This window comes from Balaenoptera musculus, chromosome 10, assembly GCF_009873245.2.
Source record: "Balaenoptera musculus isolate JJ_BM4_2016_0621 chromosome 10, mBalMus1.pri.v3, whole genome shotgun sequence".
NCBI classification, from domain to species: Eukaryota; Metazoa; Chordata; class Mammalia; order Artiodactyla; family Balaenopteridae; genus Balaenoptera; species Balaenoptera musculus.
In genome coordinates, this window is record NC_045794.1 from 9,865,918 (window position 1) to 9,889,591 (window position 23,674).

Here is a 23,674-nt window from a genome sequence, read left to right on the forward strand (position 1 = left end):
AAGGATTCTTCAATATACATAAATCAATCAATGTGATACACCATATTAACAAACTGAAGAATAAAAACCATATGATCATCTCAATAGATGCAGAAAAAGCTTTTGACAAAATTCAACACCCATTTATGATAAAAACTCTCCAGAAAGTGGGCATAGAGGGAACCTACCTCAACATAATAAAGGCCATATACAACAAACCCACAGCAAACATTATTCTCAATGGTGAAAATCAGAAAGCATTTCCTCTAAGATCAGGAACGAGACAAGGATGCCCATTCTCACCACTATTACTCAACATAATTTTGGAAGTCCTAGCCACGGCAATCAGAGAAGAAAAAGGAATAAAAGGAATACAAATTGGAAAAGAAGTAAAACTGTCACTGTTTGCAGATGACATGATACTTTACATAAAGAATTTTAAAGATACCACCAGAAAACTACTAGAGCTAATCAATGAATTTGGTAAAGTTGCAGGATACAAAATTAATGCACAGAAATCTCTTGCATTCCTATACATTAATGATGAAAAATCTGAAAGAGAAATTAAGGAAACACTCCCATTTACCATTGCAACAAAAAGAATAAAATACCTAGGAATAAACCTACCTAGGGAGACAAAAGACCTGTATGCAGAAAACTATAAGACACTGATGAAAGAAATTAAAGATGATACCAACAGATGGAGAGATATACCATGTTCTTGGATTGGAAGACTCAATATTGTGAAAATGACTCTACTACCCAAAGCAATCTACAGATGCAATGCAATCCCTATGAAATTACCAATGGCATTTTTTATGGAACTAGAAAAAAAAATCTTAAAATTTGTATGGAGACACAAAAGACCCCGAATAGCCAAAGCAGTCTTGAGGGAAAAAAAACGGAGCTGGAGGAATCAGACTCCCTGACTTCAGACTATACTACAAAGCTACAGTAATCAAGAAAATATGGTACTGGCACAAAAACAGAAACATAGATCAATGGAACAAGATAGAAAGCCCAGAGATAAACCCACGCACCTTTGGTCAACTAACCTATGACAAAGGAAGCAAGGATATACAATGGAGAAAAGAGAGTCTCTTCAATAAGTGGTGCTGGGAAAACTGGACAGCTACATGTAAAAGAATGAAATTAGAACACTCCCTAACACCATACACAAAAATAAACTCAAAACAGATTCGAGACCTAAATGTAAGACCAGACACTATAAAACTCTTAGAGGAAAACATAGGAAGAACACTCTTTGACATAAATCACAGCAAAATCTTTTTTGATCCACCTCCTAGAGTAATGGAAATAAAAACAAAAATAAACAAATGGGACCTAATGAAACTTAAAAGCTTTTGCACAGCAAAGGAAACCATAAACAAGACGAAAAGACAACCCTCAGAATGGGAGAAAATATTTGCAAATGAATCAACGGACAAAGGATTAATCTCCAAAATATATAAACAGCTCATGCAGCTCAATATTAAAGAAACAGACAACCCAATCCAAAAATGGGCCAAAGACCTAAATAGACATTTCTCCAAAGAAGACATACAGATGGCCAACAGGCACATGAAAAGCTGCTCAACATCACTAATTATTAGAGAAATGCAAATCAAAACTACAATGAGGTATCACCTCACACCAGTTAGAATGGGCATCATCAGAAAATCTACAAACAACAAATGCTGGAGAGGGTGTGGAGCAAAGGGAACCCTCTTGCACTCTTGGTGGGAATGTAAATTGATACAGCCACTTTGGAGAACAGTATGGAGGTTCCTTAAAAAACTAAAAATAGAATTACCATATGACCCAGCAATCCCACTACTGGGCATATATCCAGAGGAAACCATAATTCAAAAAGACACATGTGGGCTTCCCTGGTGGCGCAGTGGTTGAGAATCTGCCTGCCAATGCAGGGGACACGGGTTCGAGCCCCGGTCTGGGAAGATTCCACATACCGCGGAGCAACTGGGCCCGTGAGCTACAATTACTGAGCCTGCGCGTCTGGAGCCTGTGCTCCACAACAAGAGAGGCCGCGATAGTGGGAGGCCCACGCACCGCGATGAAGAGTGGCCCCCACTTGCCACAACTAGAGAAAGCCCTCGCACAGAAATGAAGACCCAACACAGCCATAAATAAATAAATAAATAAATAAGTAAAATTAAAAAAAAAAATTGCTAAAAAAAAGACACATGCACCCCAATGTTCACTGCAGCACTATTTACAATAGTCATGTCCTGGAAACAACCTAAATGCCCATCGACAGACGAATGGATAAAGAAAATGTGGTACATATATACGATGGACTATTACTCAGCCATAAAAAGGAACGAAACTGGGTCATGTGGAGAGACGTGGATGGATCCAGAGACTGGCATACAGAGTGAAGTAAGTCAGAAAGAGAAATACAAATATCATATATTAACACATATATGTGGAATCTAGAAAAATGGTACAGATGAACCGGTTTGCAGGACAGAAACTGAGACACAGATGTAGAGAACAAATGTATGGACACTAAGGGGGAAAAGTGGCGGGGGGTGGTGGTGTGATGAATTGGGAGATTGGGATTGACACGTATACACGGATGTGTATAAAATGCATAACTAATAAAAATCTGCTGTATAAAAAAATAAAATAAAATTAATTTCAAAAAAAAAAAGTAATGGGGACTTCCCTGGTGTTGCAGTGGTTAAGAATCTGCCTGCCAATGCAGGGGACACAGCTTCGAGCCCTGATCCGGGGAAATCCCACATGCCGTGGAGCAACTAAGCCTGTGCACCACAACCACTGAGCCTGTGCTCTAGAGCCCACAAGCCACAACTACTGAGCCCGCATGCCACAACTACTGAAGCCCACGCGCCTAGAGCTCATGCTCCACAATGAGAAGCCACCGCAATGAGAAGCCCGCGCACCACAACGAGGAGTAGCCCCTGCCTGTCGCAACTAGAGAAAGCCCGCATGCAGCAACGAAGACCCAACACAGCCAAACATAAATTAAAAAAAAAAAAAAAGTAACGAACTATTGGGAATTCCCTGGCAGTCCAGTGGTTAAGACTCCACGCTTCCACTACAGGGGGCACGGGTTCAATCCCCAGTCAGGAAACTAAAATCCCGCGTGCCACACGGCATGCCAAAAAAAAAAGTAATGAACTATTTGTTTATGTAACTTGGGTGAATCTCAAAATAATTATGTAAAATAAAAGAAGTCAGAATAAAAGTGTATATATTGCATACTCCATTTACATAAAATTTTAGAAAATTCAGATTAATCTATTGTAACAAAAAGCAGATCGGTGGTTGCCTGGAGGTGGGGAGAGAGGGCGGAAAAGAAGAGGAGGAGGGATGATAAAGGGGCATGAGGAAACTTTTGTAGGTGATGGCTATATTATACTGACTGTGATGATGGTTCCAGAAGTACATACATATGTCAAAACTTATTAAATTTTAAACTTTACATATGTGTAATTTATTGAATTATCAATTATACCTTAATAAAACAGTCTGGCAGATATAGTTCTTAATGCAACTATTTTTATTCTGTTTTATATTATTATTAAAATGATCTTTGAATAAGACCTAATACCAAAACTAAATATAAAGCCTATCCGAAAGAGATATTTAACTCTGAGAAAGCTGAAGCTGTTAGGACTGAAGTAGTATAAATGCTTTTTTTTTTTTTTTTTAACCCAAAATACGGGTTTTGGTTTTTTTAAAGCATTTATTCCAAGCTTTTGACATCTACTTTCCTGGTATCAACAGTAATTAAAGATCTAGAGCACCACTATCCAACAGAAATTTCTATGATGATAGAAGTGTTCTCTCCACTGTGCAATACAATAGCCACTGGCCACATGTGGCTACGGAGCACTTAAAAGATGGCTAGTATGACTAAGAAAATAAATTTTTAATTTTATTTAATCTTAATTCATTTAAATTTAAGTAGACAAGTGGTCGTATGGATAGCACAGATCTAGAGGCTGAGATGAAGAACACAGACGAGGCAGCAAAAATAAGACCAGAGTTACGATGCAATAATCTACATGATCTTCTCTCACAATTACTTACTAAAGATCTAAAACAGTCATCCAAAGCCAAGACCAAGTGCCACTGAAAACTAACCACTCCCCTCTTTAAGAAACTAATTTTTAAAAAAATTAAGGTGCTCAAAAACAGTAAAGAAAAAAGTGATGTTTAAGCCAGTTTATGGGTTTTGTCTGCCAAATGGAGTTATTAAGTCCACTATTTTCATCAGTAAGCACAACATGAACTTCCCTTCTAACTAAGCTTAAGTCCAACTTTCTTAGTCAAAAACAGATGGGCGGACAGCTTTTTAAAAAAGTGACTAAGAGGGCTTCCCTGGTGGCGCAGTGGTAAAGAATTCGCCTGCCAACGCAGGGGACACGGGTTCGAGCCCTGGTCTGGGAAGATCCCACATGCTGCGGAGCAACTACACATGCTGTGGAGCAACTAAGCCCGTGCGCCACAACTACTGAGCCCGCGTGCGACAACTACTGAAGCCCACGCGCCTAGAGCCCGTGCTCCGCAGAAAGAGAAGCCACTGCAATTAGAAGCCCGCGCACCGCAACGAAGAGTAGCCCCCGCTCGCCACAACTAGAGAAAGCCCGCGCACAGCAGCAAAGACCCAATGCAACCAAAAATAAATAAAAATTAAAATAAATAAATTTATTTTTAAAAAAAAAAGTGACTAAGAGCCCTTTCTGCTTATTCTGCGTACCTACAGCTGCTATTGGCAAATTAGTAAATTTCCCTCACAGATTCACTTTTAGCTCATTTCAGGCCTTCATACATCACACTGATTTATCAGTCCACATAGTGTTCACTGCACTATCTTATACTGAACCCCTCATATTATGCGCCAATTATAAAAATCAGAAGAAAGGTCAATATTAGTTAAGGGTACAATGTTAAGTGCTGCACAAGGCTAAGAAATAGCCCCAGAGCATTTACAATTTAAAATCCAAGAGTGATAATAATCTGATATTTATTGGGCACCTTTCTTTATGGCACTTTCCTTGGAAAACTATACCAAATCTGTATATGGCATTAAGTGGCAGCTAAATGTCTTTTATGGCTTTCAAGTCAAACATTAACATTTCTACTAAATATGTGGTCTACAAAATCCAAAGAACCTTTCTGGTCATTTAAGGCCTCACAAGCCTTAAGAGTACAAAAAAAAAAAAAAAGGGGAGGGGGGTGGGTGGGTGAGTGTGTACAAGTTAATTTAAGTTAGCAGTAGTGATTATAATTGAGGATTTCTAAAGGACTATACATAACCCTATACACACTATTAAAAAGAAATCCCGGAGTTCATCCTGTCCAACCACCCTTCTGATACTTCAATACTTTCTACAATATTGTCACCAATATCTACTTAGCAGTGTATTAAATGGGACATCTGAAAGGTATAATTTGACTTGTAATACTGTTTTAATCTACTAAAGAAATACACTGGATCCAGACACACTTGCCCCTAGTTGTAGCGTATGTGCCATGCACTCAGTATCTTCCACTCCAAAGCACTTACCTTCAGACTTAATACCCAGATAACCCAAATAACCACCATCATATCTCTTTAGTGAACCTTCACAGGTGCTTAGAAATCCTTATTTTCCTTTATTAACTTTCTACCAATCTTTCCCTAGTGCCTTTCTAAACTTTTTCTGCTTTCCTGAAGACAAATTCCATGCTTTGAATCCTTCATCCCAGATCATCTTCACAAAATAATCTCAGTGAAGCAGGAAGCAAGGTAAATGTCATACATCCCCAACAAATTACTTTAAACTTCTCAAAAATCTCTTTATATCCTACCCATCCTCCTCTATTTTGTCCTCAGTCTCAAATGACAAGTTGCGCTTCCTCCTTTCTTAGTCTATACCTATGTTTGGTAAGTGGGAGGGAAGATTTGAAACTAAAAGGCAGATGAAGCACGATCAGAGGAATAATAGTATAGTATAGTATGCAGAACATTGTACATAGGTGGGGATATGGTCAACATTTTTGAATGCTGCAGAGAAGAATAAGGACTGAGAAAAGGCCAGTTGGATTTGGTTATGAAGACTTGGAGAAAGCAGTTTCAGCTGAGTGCTAGGTGGGAAGTTAGACTAAAGGAGTTAATAGCTAATGGGTGGTTATATGAAGTGTATACCAATACTGTAAGGTTTTGTGATTAATATAATTATTCTCTTGGTGGTAGCAAGGTTAGCTTTATTAAAACTAAGTTTTTTGAGAGCAGGGACCTGGCAGGAGCCATTGGAGATTCAAGAAACAGGATAGTGAGATGGCCAACAAGAAGTTATATGTATAGAACTGAAGCTTAGGCTGGAGATGATGACTTGAAAATTACCTGAACAGAGTTGCTGGTTGACCAGGTGAACTTGGATAATCTTCTCTTCTACACTCTCTTACTTAGGGGACAACACAGAGTGTAGATGAGAAAATTATCTAAGTTGGCCGTCTCTTCCGGCCATAAAATTAAATTCATCACCTTTCCCCCAAAGAAAATCCTCAAGAGTCAATGGTACCACAATTTTCCTAATCCTACTGGTGCGCCACGGAGCCATCCTTGACACCCACCTTTCCCCCCCCCCCCCCGTCTGCCAATCACTCACTGTCTTGTTGATTCTCGCTTTAGCATGTCCTTAAATCTGCCTCTTCTTTTCCCTTTTTTAGAACCACTATCCTACTCTAGACCTTCATAACCTCATGCCTAAACTACCTCAATAGTAAATGATCTCAACACTCTCCCTTCCCTTTTCTACTTCCAATACTTCTACTTTATCCAACTCAAAAAGGTTTCTGATCTCCTGTGCCTAAAATTAAAAAGCCTCAATACCTCAGGCCTCCACCGGGTGCTTTCTACCTATGACTCTAACTTACCTTTTATAGTCTCTGCGTCATACAAACTAGTTTTTAACACATCAACTGTGAGCACATCATACTCCATCACCACAGTGTATTCATTTTCCTGCACGCTCCGTATTTCTCTAACCTTATCCAGCAAGCAAATCCTTCAAGGCCAGATTCAAACCTTATCTATTCCAAGAATCTTTCCAATTGCCTCAGCTTTCCTTCTTTGCACCCTTACAGTCTTCACCACTTATTTCATATTAGCATTTTTTTAGGTATATTTCCTTCTTCAACTAGGACCTCTGCCACTTGGGAACAGGAGCCATACCTTTTAACTAATTTGGGGAATCCCTAACACAGTTCACTGTATGACGGTCATATAAAAAACATTTATTAATATTTAAAAGGAATTTTTTAGAACCTGATCTAAAAACATACTTGTCATAAACCCTAAAGGATTTTACATTAAGTACTGGCCAAATGCATACAAATGCCCAACTTACACATTGACTTGGCCTGCCCAGATTAGTCAGGCTTCTGGGCCCTAAACTTCGGCTAGCTCTAACCTTAAGCAAGCCAATCCAGAACATCCTCTCTTAAGGACTCATTTGAAGTATCAGCTGACCATACACTCAAAAAAATCTCCTGTTAAAACTGCCCTGGTCATGTCATCTGCTAACCTCTACCCACTTGTCCCACTTTCCCACAAAGATCCTGCTGGCACTATTCATTTCTACATATAAGAGTAAAGCCTTTTTGGGTTTGATTCTGAGATACCTGCATACCCTGTGGTCATTCTCCTTATTGCAAAAGTCTTTTTGAATAAAGACTCGCCTTACCAAGCAGGAATTTATTTGTATTTGACATCTGTATAGTGAGTGACATGACTTGGATGGGTATTGACCTCACCTATGGACCCGTGCCATCCCCACCTCAATAATGACACTTTGTGAGTCATTTAAACTCCTTTCCTGCTCAGAGATTCAGGGATCTTTCCTTGAGTTCAACTCTTTAACCAGTGCTGCAGACATCTTATCTGTTGCAACATGGTAAGAAGTTACCTTGATATTTTCCAGCAAATAATTTTTTTCTTTGACTCTCTGAGTAGACAATCACACCCTAACTCTTGAGGCGGAATATTCCCAACTCTTCTGTGAGGCCTCTTCTAACTTCCCTAACTCCTATAATGGAGATTACACAAGGGAATTTCCTGGGCTCTTCACAAGGGAATACCCTTTCCCAGCTCCTTTAAATTCTTATATCTTCATCATCAAAAAATCTACAAACAATAAATGCTGGAGATGGTGTGGAGAAAAGGGAACCCTCCTGCACTGTTGGTGGGAATGTAAATTGATACAGCCACTATGGAGAACAGTATGGAGGTTCCTTAAAAAACTAAAAATAGAACTACCATACGACCCAGCAATCCCACCACTGGGCATATACCCTGAGAAAACCATAATTCAAAAAGAGTCATGTACCACAATGTTCACTGCAGCTCTATTTACAATAGCCAGGACATGGAAGCAACCTAAGTGTCCATCGACAGATGAATGGATAAAGAAGATGTGGCACATATATACCATGGAATATTACTCAGCCATAAAAAGAAACAAAATGGAGTTATCTGTAGTGAGGTGGATGGACCTAGAGTCTGTCATACAGAGTGAAGTAAGTCAGAAAAAGAAGAACAAACACCGTATGCTAACACATATATATGGAATTTAAAAAAAATGGTTATGAAGAACCTAGGGGCAGGACAGGAATAAAGATGCAGACTTAGAAAATGGACTTGAGGACACAGGGAGGAGGAAGGGTAAGCTGGGGCAAAGTGAGAGAGTGGCATGGACTTACATATATTACCAAATGGAAAATAGACAGCTAGTGGGAAGCAGCCGCATAGCACAGGGAGATCAGCTGGGTGCTTTTGACCACCTAGAGGGGTGGGATAGGGAGGGTGCAAGGGAGATGCAAGAGGGAGGAGATATGGGGATATATGTATAGCTAATATTATACTCTAATAAAGATGTAAAAAAAAAAAAAAGATAAAGAAAAAAAAATTCTTATGTCTTGTTTAATTATCTAATCCAACAGGTAATTGTCACTCTATTGAGCACCCTCCGTCTTCTCCCACTGACCACATGCTTCACCATTACAGCACTAATTCAGTCCAGTATCTTCAAAAATAGCAAAATTTTACTAAAGACAATTTAGAACTTCAATGTCCTCCTTGGGAAACGGGATCTCCCTAAAACCTCTCCTTTCCCATCACCATCTCTCTTCCTTCCTCCATTTTACCAACCTCAACCTTCCCTTAAATCCTTTATCTATCCTCCTTTAATACCCCAATCTCCTCCACCCCTCTATCCACCCTGTCAGACTTTTCCCTTCTCACTCCAACCCCTCAATTCCCTGTAGTCACTAGCACTTTAAGGTTCCCTTTTCCCCCCTAGGGACTCATGAGGGGCTCAGGGACCTGAAGTTAAAAATACAAATTGGAAACAGGCTGGATCTTTTATCCACTCAAATGAGCTTCTGAGACACCCAGACAGCCCTTGGTCTCTCTTTGGGCCCTCACTCAAAATGTAGTCCACAGCCTCCTTAAGGTTACACGTCAGGGCAAAGAAAATCTGAAAAGTCTCCTCCACAAATAATGGTGGGAAGACTTTAGCCTTCATAGTGACTGGGTAGGTAACCTCAACCTGCCCTATCTGCCAGAAACACAAAGATAAAGGAAGGATAAGAACTAGCTCTTCTACATAAACCATCAGTGAGCTGAAACTTTCAAACTGACGCTATAAGCTATTTGTATGTTTTATGTACATATGTATGTATGTTATATATGTATATAAAATACTTCCCTACCTTCAGATGGTATTGTTAAGTATAATTTTAGATTATGAAATCCCTTGAAGGAGTTCTATTCTGATTAGCTTGAAGATAAATAGGTGCTCACAGGTTCTTTTTGGAGTGATGAAAATGTTTTAAAACTGATTGTGGTGATGGTGGCACAACTCTGTGAATAGAATAAAAACTACTGAACTGTACACGTGACATGGATGAATTGTATGGTGTGTGAATATCTCAATAAAGCTGTTAAAATAACAACAAAAAGTGCTCATATAAAAGTATTTCTAAGATTTCCAGAAGTTAAGGAAATCAAAATTCTTAGAAACTAACCCAAATGTTTTAAAAATCCAAGTTAACATACATTTAGGCAAATCTTTGGTATATGAGACCAGTTTAATATTGTTGGTTTAATAAAAACACCTATGTCTTCTGAGTTATGGGCATTAAGTATAACACAAGAATAGGTTTTTATTCTACTTGAATATGTTCTTCCTAAATTTTTACAGGTTTACTGACAGAATAAACTAGCATTTTATCTACATTTGTACTTAGCCAAGTTGAATCATTATTCTGACAAACTGTACTTCAAAAGTAATTATATCTTGTAATAAGCCAACTTGAAGATAGTTTCCAAAATCTTTTAGTAACTTAAAACCTTAGACTTATGCTAAGTTAGTCCATGGATATTCATCAAATACCTAGGTCATTTCTAAGTAAGACAGAACACTGAAGCATAAGCATTTCAAGTTTATATAAGTTTTTGCCTCTTATTTTCATGGTACCAAGAAGCTACACATATTTGAGTCTATCAATGAACATATTCATTTTTGTCACATTGAGAAGTTGTACTATCTGGAAGTGCGTGGCTATAAGAAGTTGTAAGATGTATATTCATAAACTCTGCCAGTCTACTACAAAATGTTGGTGTATGACAGACAGTTCACAACTATCCACCTCATAGTTTTCTCTGTAAAATAGTAGTTACTCTCATTATAAGTTATAACCTTGTATGTAAATGAGACTCTAATAGAAATAATGACAGAAAGGAACAACTCTATATGCAGGATGTGTTTTTAAGGAAAAAGAAAACGGTCCTAAAGTAAAGTGACTACGTGTTCCAGAATGAGAAAGAGGAACATGTAGAACAAAACCTGAATGGACAGAGAAAGTTATAACAAGTTGATGATAAAAAGAATTTTATTTGTCACGGTCAAAGCCAGCTAAGACTTGACAGGTTTATTTGTAAGATTTTCAGAAAGTGCTTCAGTATCAAACATTATACTTGTACAAAACTAAAATTTGGTTTTCTACTAAAATGACAAAATTATCTTGGGTTCTGATCCGCTGTTAATAAAGAGGTTATAAAAGGTTTTTCTTTGTTTTCTGAGTAATCAATCTCCTTAGAAGCCAAAAATTCGGTGTCTTTTCAGAATTTCCTGTACTTGGTGTTAATTTTATCATGTCTTATTATTTTTAAAAGTCTTCTCACTTTTGAAAGAGCTAAAGTTCTTTCCTATGTTCACTTTTAAAAAAATATTTTTTTGACACTGGTTAAACAGGTTGCCAGGTATTTTTTCTCACTGATCCATGATCCTATTTAATCGGATGTTCAAACCTCCTGACAACTTTTGACATTCTGCCTTTTCAAATTCAAATACTAAATGATGTATTTTGCACCTACTACTGTCTTTAAAATTTCCCAAAGGGCCCCTGGAAGTTCACAAAGGATTCTTTCACCTTGTAAGAAGAGAGGTACTAAAAATAACTGGTTTATTTGATCAATGTTATGATTTGCATGGGAAGCACTGCCAAATCAGAAGAGAGGCTTACCCTCCCTAGATTAAATCAGTATGGGTAAAATGTTAATATGATTATTTCAAAAACTGGATGAAGTTCCTAGAAATTTATCAATAGCCTCAGTGTTCACAATGTGTTTCCATTTCCTGAGTCCCAGTGGTGCTTTGTCTGATATTAAACAACAGTACAGAATCATCAATTATAATTTTGTTTTTTCTTTTTTATGATTTTTTTTAATGTTACCTTGGTCACAATTTCATTTCTCTAATTTGAATACAGTATATTATTAGTAGGCCAGTGAGTGGTTCTCCACCAGGGATTCACTTAACTTACTTACGGAATTTTATTATACAGATGTTTAGGACTTATTCCAGACTTAACTAAAAATTTTTACTTGATAATCTTGATATGCTCTAACTATATGCTTCATAACACATTATGTCTCAGGATTACTGCATATCTTTAAGTCTTTTTCTCTACAAGAGTTATATTCACTTATACTCATAAATCAGATGTAATAGCTACTCTTTTTTAAAATAAGGTTAATCATTATGCCTATAGATATCTTGCCTAAAACTTTTCTGGACTGATTTTATTTTGGTTTGCACGCCATAAAAACAACCAAACTGGGCTTCCCTGGTGGCGCAGTGGTTGAGAATCTGCCTGCCAATGCAGGGGACACGGGTTCGAACCCTGGTCTGGGAAGATCCCACATGCCGCGGAGCAACTGGGCCCGTGAGCCACAACCACTGAGCCTGAGCGTCTGGAGCCTCTGCTCTGCAACAAGAGAGGCCGCAACAGTGAGAGGCCCGCGCACCGCGATTAAGAGTGGCCCCCACTCGCCGCAACTGGAGAAAGCCCTCACACAGAAACAAAGACCCAACACAGCCAAAAATAAAAATAATAAATAAATAATAAATAAAAAATTTTATTTAAAAAAAAAAAACAACCAAACTTATTCATCAACCGCATTTTTTTTTTTTTAGATTTTTAAATTTTATTTATTTTTGGCTGCGTTGGGTCTTCATTGCTGCACGTGGGCTTTCTCTAGTTGCGGCGAGCGGGGGCTGCTCTTCGTTGTGGTTTGCGGGCTTCTCATCACGGTGGCTTCTCTTGTTGCAGAGCACAGGCTCTAGGCACACGGGCTTCAGTAGTTATGGCTCGCAGGCTCAGTGGTTGTGGCTCGCGGGCTCTAGAGCGCAGGCTCAGCAGTCGTGGCGCACGGGCTTTGCTGCGCCACGGCATGTGGGATCTTCCCAGTATAGGGCTCGAATCCATGTCCCTTGCATTGGCAGGCAGATTCTTAACCACTGTGCCACCAGGGAAGCCCAACTGCATTATTTTTTATAACAAACTCTCATCAGATCTTTCGCTTTTAAAACTACCCGTATAAGTCAGCACCACCATTTTAAGTCTTTTGTTATCTACAGAGTGTTTTTTGTTTTACTTCGATGCTTCCCTGAAAGTGCCTGCAAATGAGCTACAGGCCAAGTGCTTGTCTTCAACAAAAAAAGGATTGTTGAAAGAGGACTATACCGGTAACTCCTGGGCACAAGCTTCTGATGGCATCACTTAAATAACTTCAAGACTATACCAGTGGACTGAGTCAGGATTCCCAAAAAACTAGTGAAGCAGATGGATTCATGAGACTGTTAACTCGAGATCTAGCAGAACAAGAATTAATCACACAGGACTGAATAAACTGATGAAGGATGATTATGGGTTTTAAAATATTGCTGATGCTTTAATGTCCTATTTTCTGGATATAAGGAATTCGTTTCTCTTTTCTCTTAAGCTATCTATAATTCATTGACAATTTCAGCAGACTATGCTTTTGTAAACAGAAATAAAAATATTTATCTTTTTCTCCCTAATTCATCCATAATTCAAAAACAAAACTCTTATTTAAATGAGTATTCTTATTTTCAGGGCAACATAGTTATTTGTATAGGTTCAATAAAAGTCTGTCCTCCCGGTTGGAAACATTATAATGCAACCAAGGCTTTGACTGGATGTCATATTTGAAAGTCATGTTCACTTAATCTAATACCACCAGTTACTTTTAAGGAGCTGTGATTGATTTTATGGAACAATGCTTACAGTTCCCTTGGGAAAACTAGACTGGTACCTGGCTTACAGAGTTCCCAGTCTTACAGGTAAAGTAAGCAAGGTCAATTCCAGGCAGGCCCAGGAACCCTAGGATATTTTGGGGACCTTAGGAATTTACCCAAATCTACAGGTACTGCAAGTGAAACCCAATGGTGAGTACTTGACTTGGCTTCCTGGCCTCAAGAGGCTTTTAAAAGTTCAATCCAAGATTCCTTATAAAAAGTCCCATTGGGGCTTCCCTGGTGGTGCAGTGGTTGAGAGTCTGCCTGCCAATGCAGGGGACACGGGTTCGAGCCCTGGTCTGGGAAGATCCCACATGCCACGGAGCGGCTGGGCCCGTGAGCCACAATTACTGAGCCTGCGTATCTGGGGCCTGTGCTCCGCAACAAGAGAGGCCGCGATGGTGGGAGGCCCGCGCACCGCGATGAAGAGTGGTCCCCGCTTGCCGCAGCTGGAGAGGGCCCTCGCGCAGAAACGAAGACCCAACACAGCCATAAATAAATAAATTAATTAATTAAAAAAAAATAAAAATAAAAAAAAAAGTCCCATTGAAGCAGACCTAAAATGCCTACACCTACATAAATAATCAGACCAATCTAATGAGACCAACTTCACAATGATTTTAGCCTACTTTTTTGTGGACCGAATGTCTGTGTCCCCCAAAATTCATACGTTGAAACCCTCCACTCCCCCTCATGTGAATGTATTAGGAGGTGGGGCCTTTGGGAGGTAATTAGGATTAGATGAGGTCATAAGGGTAGAGTCCTCATGAATAGGATCAGTACCCTTATAAAAGTCCAGAGAGAGCTTGCTTCCTCTCTCTTCTCTCTGCCCTGTGAGGATACAAAGAGAGGTCAGCAGTCTGCAAACTGGAAGAGGATCCTCAACAGAATCTGACCATACTGGCACCCTGCTGTTGGGTTACCAGCCTCCAGAACTGTAAGAAATAAATTTCTGTTGTTTATAAGCCACCTAGTCTATAATATTTTTGTTGTAGCAGCCTGAGCTGACTAAAACATATCCCTAAGACTGACAAATTTTCTTTTAAACAACAGCAGAACTGACCAAGTGCTCACAACTACCCTTGCTTATCCACTGACTTGGCTTGACAAACTTTAGTCAGGCTTTTCTCCTTTCCCACAAGCCCCTAAAGCTTGGCTTGCCCTAAATTTAAGCAAGCAGATGCTCTTAGGCTCCCTTAACAGCTCATTCCAAGCCATCAACTGACTGCAGTAAATTAAAAAAACTCCAGTTAAACTATCTTGATCATGCAATCTGCTCACCCTCACCCACTCGGCCCACACTCTTACCAAGTTACTGCTAGCCCTGCTCACCCTTGTCCATAAAAGAAGAGTCTTTTTGTGTTTTATTTTGAGATGCCTGCAGATCCTACAGAAGAGCATTCTCCCTTTTGCAATAATCCTTTTGAATAAAGTCTCTCCTTACCTAAATCTGGACTAGTTTTTATTTTACAGTAATATGACAAACCACCTATGTACAAACTCCAAAATTACAATGTTACTTATTTTCCCCTATCAAAAGTGATTAGTGTAAAAAAAAAAAAAAAAGTGATTGGTATCATTTTCAAAACCATATTAAGGTCCAGGTGAAATTAGATGCATACAGAAAGCACTGCATGTAAAATTACTGTCCAGAGTACAAGCAATCTGGCCTTAGATCAGTCATTCGTCTTTCTAGTGTCAATTAATAATTTAAATTTTCACCTTTTTTTTTTTTTTTTTTTTGCCTAAAAATATGATTTCACTTCACATCCCCAAGTTCCTGGCCCTTCCAAACAAGGTATCACAGAAACAAAAATCAGCAAGTTACATTATAGCTAATAGGATCACAGCATTGAAGTACCTGTAATGTTCACCAAATTGAGCCCAGGCACATTTTAGTATTTTCCAGCCTCACATCTGCATGACTTTTTTGTGAGGATAGTCACTGCCACAAATAACACAAACAGCTTGAGAAACAAAAGCATGTGCTAATAATATCAAATAACAGTTTTCCTTGTATTTATGATGAATTATATTTTAAATGAATAATCTCAAAGACAAATATCCTATTCTTTAGGTTGCCTAGTCCATGTATCTGAACTAAATTTCAAAGTTATTCACATGGAGCACAGTTCTATTCATTAAGAGGAAGTCCTTTTACAGAAGATATGTAAAAGACTCTCATACAAAGACTGAAATATACAATGCAGGAACTCAGTATAGCATTTACCCATCCTACAGGGAGAAGTCCATCAACTGATTTTAATTATTATAAACAAACACAATAATAAAACTCTCAATTAGACAATATTTTGATAAAATTATTTTGCCCATAAGTATGGGCAATTTTTAAAAAAGTAAATAAGTATTATAATTAACCGAACTACTTATTCTCTAGCTTATTTATAATAATCACCTAAAAGTGTTCAAGTTGCAATCCTTTAGAAGGAAAAATAAATTTAGTAGATAGTGGCCATCTTGTTTATATAAAACAAAATAGAAAATATCAGAAGTAAAAGTATTTCACGGAGTTTGTTCCAGTTGCCAAAGAATCAAGTTCAAAAACCACTGGTTTAAAACTACTGTCTAAAACAGTGCCCAGAACATAAATGTTTTACTCGTCTTTCCTGTGCATTAACATTTCTTTTAAATTAGCCATCTTGACAATAGTGACCATTTACTCAAAGTCCACAGACTGTGCACTGTGCTATCCCTTTGCAAACACTCCATCAGTTCTCACAGAAATCTTGGAAGGTATTATCCCCGTCTAATAGTAGAAGAAATAGTAAGAAATAGTAGAAGAAACTAAAGCTAAGTAACTTGTCCAAGGCTACATAAAGTGGTGGAAGACAAACCTGATTTGTCAACAAAGCCTCTTCTCTGAATATCAACTTGCAATAAAATTTCCATGATGAAAATGAATTTTCTCAGAGTACTTACCCATGGTCTAAGCAGAACTATAACCGGTATTACTTGTTTTTCCAATATATTCAATTTATAAATTCACATAAAATATTTTCCATTTATATACTCCTTCACAGAATCTTCTTTGATATTCAAAAAAGACAAACCTTTCTGATAGTCAAAACACATATAACTACACAGAAAAGCATTTCAGTTCAGCAAATGGAAAAACCTCCAATTAAAGAAAAGAAAAATTCTCTGAAAAACTGAACCATGGGAAATCACTGTTAGGCCTGATGATAACAATGAGCTGAAACCCTGAAGTTTCATAACCAGTCAAATTATTTCCTAGTCAGATGAGCAAATCTAAAGCCAAGTAAGTAAGAAGGGATTAAAGTATCAGATTCAACTATAAGAAATTATCATCAAATATCAATTCACATGACTCAACCTAATGCTTAAAGGGTTACCGAGTCCAGGTTCTCTCTACGTTTGTTCCTTGGAACAAAGGTTCAGCAGACTGTTAAAAGGATTTATGAAAAAATTCATTGTCTACTTTGGGAAACAGTGGATTCAACAAAGTTAAAACTGGTCTCTACCTCAGAACCTCTCAGAGCCCTTAGTGTGTTAATATGAAGTAAGAACCTCCAAAAGAAGGATTCATTATCCTAACCAAGGTGTACAGAGTTTAGGTAACTTATCCAAGGTCACACAGCTAGCAAATGACAAACTTAGAATGAGAATCAAATTCTCCTGATTCCCACACCAAAATTCATTCTATCTTCCCAAGACTTCGTTATACCTGATACTAAACAATTTTCCAAGGACCACTCTTATAAAAATTTAAGATGGGAAACACTAGTGGCTTGTGCTGACAGTATTTACCACCACCCCACCAAAACAAATAACAACAAAAAAAGGTAAGTAACAAAGAATTCTTATAGAACAACAAAGCCTTCTCAAAATAAGCTAGACATAGTATTTACAGATTATACACACTTATGGTATTCCAAAACTTATATTCTTATAAAAAATATTTCCTCTAGGAAATCAGAGCTATACTCTTTTCTAACCAGCACCTGGATGGAAGTAAGGATGGCAACCTAGATCGTGAGGTCCATGAGAGCAGGGCCCGTGTCGATTTTGCTCACCAATATACCATCAGAGCCTGATACATAGTAGGTATACCATACCTAATTGCTGAAAGAATGGACAATAAATCCCTGCTCTAACATTAACTAGCTGTAGGATCTTGATCACGCTATAATCTCTCTGAATCTGAGTTTCCCCACTTGAAAATGAAGTGGTTAGATCAGAAGGATCAAGATCTCTTCTATCTTTAAGAATTTGTGAATCTCATACGAATTAAATCTCAAATCCCCAGCATTTGAGGATACGTCCACAATCAAAAATTATATAACAAAAAATAACATTTGCAAATCACTTGATATTCAGTACTTCATTTAATATACCCAACAAATTTGCAAATTAGCTTGGTATTACTACCCACATTTTACAAGTAAAGAAACTGGGGCCCAGAGAAACTCACTAACTAGACTAGAATCACAAAGTTATTAAGTAGTGAAGCATGGACTTTAAACCCAAGATTTTGGTGTTGAAATTCCCAAATCTTTCCATTACACCTTGTCCTCTGATGATAGGGATAGGGATGCAGCCCAGATAATGACAGCATTATTCCCTGGCTTTCAGCTATTGATTTAACAGGGCCAGAGGACAAAAGGTCTCCCAAACTCTCCCATCATCCCATCTTCCCAATGTTAAACTTCCAACTCTTCTGTGAAGAAACATTATCTTAATGCAACAAATTAATCACATTTCTCCCTGGAGTCCAAGGTTATCTAATATTGCCATTTTAACACAGGATGACATTATCATGGAATGAAAAGAATCTAAATTATGAATAAAAATCTTTCACACTGAAAGACAGTTTTAGTTCAAATACATACTCACAGTTAAGTACACTGAATTCAAAGACCACCTCATACCATTATTAGACTACATTTAAAATGAAAGCTTCACTTTTGGAAACTTTGCTTGCTAGTGGAAATGAGGCAATTTAAACTATTAACTCTTTTAGGTCTTCTTACACAATATCATACTGCACAATATTACTTCAAGTACAACTTCTCTCAATTCCAATAATGAATAAACCCAACTCTAGGCTCAAACGTGGTGTTAAACAAGTGGCATTTACATCATAACCTTCCCTTCCAAGAAACACAATTGGGCAACCAGAAACATCCCGGGTTATGGATTTCAATTTCTCAAAGACTTTAACCCATCAGCTGACTCTCCTATTTGTTAACTCTATTAATCTTCTGTCTTAAAATATATACATATTCTATGTCAAATATAATTGTTTTGCACAGCTATAGCAAAATCCCCTTTCGACAGGGAGTATACTATAACAAAATAAACATATACTTATTAAACCTCTCAAGTACATAACACTGCATTAAATTCTCTGCCATGAAAATGAAATGGGCACTAGCTTTCTGGAGTTTACACGTGGAAATAGTTTAGGATATGCTTACAGTGGGTCGTAATTAAGTAAAACTAAGATACAATAGGCAGACATAATAATCCTGAAGCGTAACTAAAGAAAAAAAATTCCTCCTCCAAAAAAATGTCAATCACCCTCATCTAAAATAAATATATACTCAAAAATGGCATATCTGGCTCATTTATAGCACAAGACTATTAGTTTCTATTGTGTTCTGGAAACCTCAGTAACTTTGCACGCTTACCAAAAGTTTAGTCTGTTAAATTAATAGCTAAAAATCTCCTTAGACCCAAGAGGTTCCGTACCCGAAAAGAACTGACCGTGAACACAAGCGAGAGTTTTAACAAAACCAAAGCTACAAGTCATGGCATCAATCGGTACTTAAATTCCTCTGCTGGTAAATGCCCCATAGCATCAGAGTCATTACCACTTCACCACTGATAAGTTTGAGAAGAGCTGTTGAAATCTTGCGGGCCAGTGAAAAACCTCAGTGAACTGTCACAAAATAAAAGTCACAGCGTATGTGACAGCTTTGCAGGCCAATCAAAAAACAAAAACAAAAACCCACAGGACCATCGAATTTACGCGATTCTCGGAGCAAATTATCTAGAATAGCCTATGTTATTTACCAAAGTGCCAAAGCAGTCCCCAGGGGAGCGCAGCAGACGATAACTTAGGTCCCAAGACAGGCTCCTCTGCACCAAGGATGACTCTCCTACTTGGTGCCAACTGTGCACTTGCATGCTCCGAAAATAGGGGCAAGTCCTGAATGCCAGGAGTTGCAAGGGCAACGTTTCTATTTTATTATGGCCTGAAGCCCGGGCGATTCCCAAGGCTGAACCTCTCGACCTTTAACCTCGGAGTCACTTTCCAACTGTGCTCTCACCCACGATCATTATATTCCCAACGGAAACCAGTTATTAGTTGTAACAAGGCCTGGAAAAATAGTAAGGGAGCTCTCAAAGTTCCCAGGACCGACACAGAAAAGGCGGGGGCTTCGACGGAGAAGCCCAACGTGAAAGCATCTTGGGCTCCACCGTTCCGAGAGCCAAAATCCAGACAAAGCCCCTCGTCCCCGGTGACTCCAGGCAGAAAGAGACACACCGACCCTCAGTCACTCGGACAGAATGGGGCTCCGGGGGGTCGGGGTGTCACCCGGCCAGGGAGGCCGGACGGAGGCTCCGCTCTGCCCCGACGAGGTGGGCAAAGCGAGGCGGGGGCTGCAGCGTGGCCGGGCCGAGCGCGCAGCCCCTTCTCCCGGGCCCCTCTCTTCCTCCTTCCCCACGACCAGGCCTCTCCCGGCTCCTCTTCCCCTGCTTCGCCTCCCTCCCTCCCCTCCCCACCCCCACACCGCAGAACGAGGCCCCCTCCCCCCCCAAAGCCCACCAACTTCCCCGTTCCCCCGCTTCTCCCCACCTTTCAGGAGCACGCAGAAACTGCAGGCCAGGAGGCTCCTCAGGACGGCCCCCATCTTCCCTTCTCGCATTCGCTTCTCTCACCGGCGAGGGGCGGCCCGAAGAGGGGGAGGCGAGGAGCCGGGGCGGCCGCCGCAGCGGCAGGTCTGCACGCTCATGCTTCCCAGCTTTCCCGAGAGAAAAGAAAGAAAGGGGCCCGTCAAGGCTCCGCGCGCGCCGCCGCCGCCGCTGCCGCCCTCTCTACCGCGCCGCTCCGCCCGGGGCTCGCGCGACGCCAGCGTCTGCTTCCATGCCGCCGCCTCCTCCCCCGGCGCCCCGCTTCCCCCGCGCAGCTCCTCATTCAGCCTCTTCCTCTCACGCAGCGGCGCAGGGATATGCCTCCTGCCGCCTTCATGAGTCGCCGCCGAGGTCTCCCTGCGCGCGGGCGAGCCCCCTCCCTCGGCGCCGCCTCCCGGGCATTTCAGAAAAGGAGAGGGGGCCGTGCGCACGGCCTCGGCTGGGAGACCCCGGGAGACGTGCGGGGCGAGCAGAGGCGGGCGGGAGGGGAAAGGCCGCCCGGCGGCGCATTCCAATGGGATTCTTTCCCGGTCCGGCCCCTTCGGCCCTCCCCGCGGAGGGCGTGAAGCGACGTCGAACAACATCGGGGACGGCGTGGTCGGGACTACTTTCTGCGGCTCGGCCCGGCCGCCGCCTGCGCGGGTCTTTGTGCGGCTGCTGCCGGCCGAGCCAGGTGAGGCTCCTGGGCCACGCCGGCCGCCACCTGGGCCGGGACCGCGGGGGGCGGCGGGGGACGGCGGGCCGGGGCCGGCAAAGCCGCAGGTCCACGCTCAGGGAGCCATGCGGGTCCCAACGCGGGTGACGAGCTTAGTTCCAGGGTTGGAAATTGGTTTAAGCATCTATTTTTTTTAAGGTAAATAAAAATTAATGCTGCGTCCACCGACTTTCAACGTAGATATGGTTTGAACACCAGAAGGGTGTTCAAACGCCAACACAAAACGGAGATTTTTTAAATTTTTCTCCTGGTTTCCCAGAACTACAGACTGCCCCCTCAGTTAAGTCCAGCAAGGACTAAAGATTTCTAAACTGGCAGATAAAATTCCAAGATAAATGCGTCAGCACCTAAGACAGAGCAAAGGGACAATTGGTCAGAACTGTCTTCGGGATTTTACAAACCGCGTTTAATGATGAATGTTGGGCATGTTTTGACGATCCGTTTTCAGCTTGAGGAAAGGATTCCTCGGAATCTCGGACTCTGAGTTTGTACAGCCTCTGCTGGCTGCTCTCCGTGCACTGGGCATTCAGGAGTAACAACCCACACGCCCCTGGAATCACATGGCAGCTTCAGTGCGGGGTGAAGGGGGAGGTGGGGAGGGAGGAGGGCAAGCCACCAAGAGTTAACGTAAAGGAGCCATTAGGTGCAACCTGCCCAGCTGTCACATGCCCTTACCTGGGGGGCAGATAGATGCGGAGCTGGAGCCACTCCCGCATTGGTACTGGTATCTTAGTAACATTGCAGTTCACCAAGTGCAGAGCACACATGATCAGATTTGACGCTTACAGCTACCCTGGGGTAAGGCAGGTTGTGTCACTTAGTATCCTTGGTGCAGAGAGGAAAATGAGAAGCTGAGGAGTTCAATGACTTACCCAAGGTCACTCAGGTAGAGCATAGCAGGTCAGAACCCAACCCAGGTCTTCCGACTGCAGACGCTCTGCTCCTTCCAAGAAATGCACACGGAACCAAGGCAATACGTGTCTGTAAGCAGAAGGGCAGAAAGAGCCAAATCACTTTCTCCTAATCTCACCTGTGAAAGTCTGGCCATCATTGATTTAAATTACCTTCTTCCAAGAAACATGTCAGGACTCTGCAAGTTTTGTATTCTGTCCTCCTCAAAACAGGTAACTGAGAACCAGGTTTTCAGCAGTAGCCTAGAGAATATTACCTGGAAGCTGTGAGGCTGTGGAGACAACACGATGTAATGAGAAGGCATGAGCTTTGGAATAAGACCGGTAGGCTCCAAAACCCTGCCAGTTACTAGATGTGTAACTTTGGGCATGATAGTTAAATACACTGCACCTCAGTTTTCTCATCTGTAAAATGGGGATAATACCTCCTTCAGGTTTGTGGTAGGAATTAAATTTTAAAATATATACAAACTTCTCACTATATAATAGGTGCTCAATAAATGACCATTTCCTTTCCCAACTGCTGCAAGGTGAATGGTATCATAGTAACTTGGAATCCTTCGAAGAGAATGGAAAAGAGGGAAAAAAATTCATGCTCAAAATGTTTATTCCAGGATTATTTCTAGTTGGAGGTAGATAACTGTGAAGCCAATAAAAATTAATCTTCAGGACTTCCCCCCCACGACTTTCACAGGCCCCTTCCAAAGCCTGGGGAGGGACCCTAACAATGTGTTCACATGGTCCTATTTGCAAAAGTAAGATAATTTTGTATTCTTTTTCTGAAAACATGACTCAAAATTGTGTAAATTTCAAGTTCTACAAAACCTGGATCTGTTTCTATTTATAATAGAAAACTGGGTATAACCTAAGCCTCTTTTAGGCTATCAACCGAAGCAGGGAAATGAGATATGCAATCCTGGAAAAATGATAATTTGGAGGACTATGAAACAGTGTTGGAAAATGCTTACAGTTCATTAAGCTTAAAAACATATAAAAGTGCATGTATATTTTAATTACAGCTATGTAAAATATAAATATATATATACATGTATAAACAAAAACATATATATATAAATATCGCATATTTGAGAAAAGACCGAAAGTAAATACACTAAAACAGGGATTAGGATGGTGAAGTAATATGAGATTTACTTTAGTTTTCTGTTCTTAAATTTCCTTTAATGTATTATATATTTTTTGCAATTTCTTTAAAGGTACTTATGTGAAAATCTATAGCTTAAGCTTAAGCTCAGCCAGGATGCTCTTCTTACTACTTAATAATTTGTTTTACGTGCATTCAAGTGCCTGTTAAAAATACTCAGTGCCAGTCCCGGTGTAAAGTGCTGGGTATGCAAAGATGAGATTAATCATATAATCCCTACCCTCTAGAAGCTTACAACCTGGTTTGGAAACTCTAATTAATAAAACAAATAAATAAAATGTTAAAATTGCTGTAGTGCATGTTTGTGCCACATCAACAAGGAATTCAAGTACAGAAGCACTTAAGTCTGCCTGAACAATTTAAAGAA

General features: G+C 40.2%; 1 protein-coding gene across 4 annotated transcripts in view; it reads right to left on the minus strand.

The window, feature by feature from the left end:
* The window catches only part of LRP6 (LDL receptor related protein 6), a 187,346-nt gene extending 166,554 nt beyond the window's left edge, over nucleotides 1-20,792 (minus strand). For 3 of the 4 annotated variants that reach the window (XR_005021566.1, XM_036866848.1, XM_036866847.1), the window contains exon 1: nucleotides 20,464-20,792. Coding sequence is in view for 2 of the 4 variants with exons in the window: in XM_036866848.1 (XP_036722743.1) it covers nucleotides 20,464-20,533 (70 nt within the window). In the remaining 2 variants the exon portion in view is untranslated. The remainder of the gene's footprint in view (nucleotides 1-20,463) is intronic. The other variant, XM_036866849.1, reaches the window with a different exon arrangement.
* Between the last annotated feature and the right edge of the window lie 2,882 nt (nucleotides 20,793-23,674).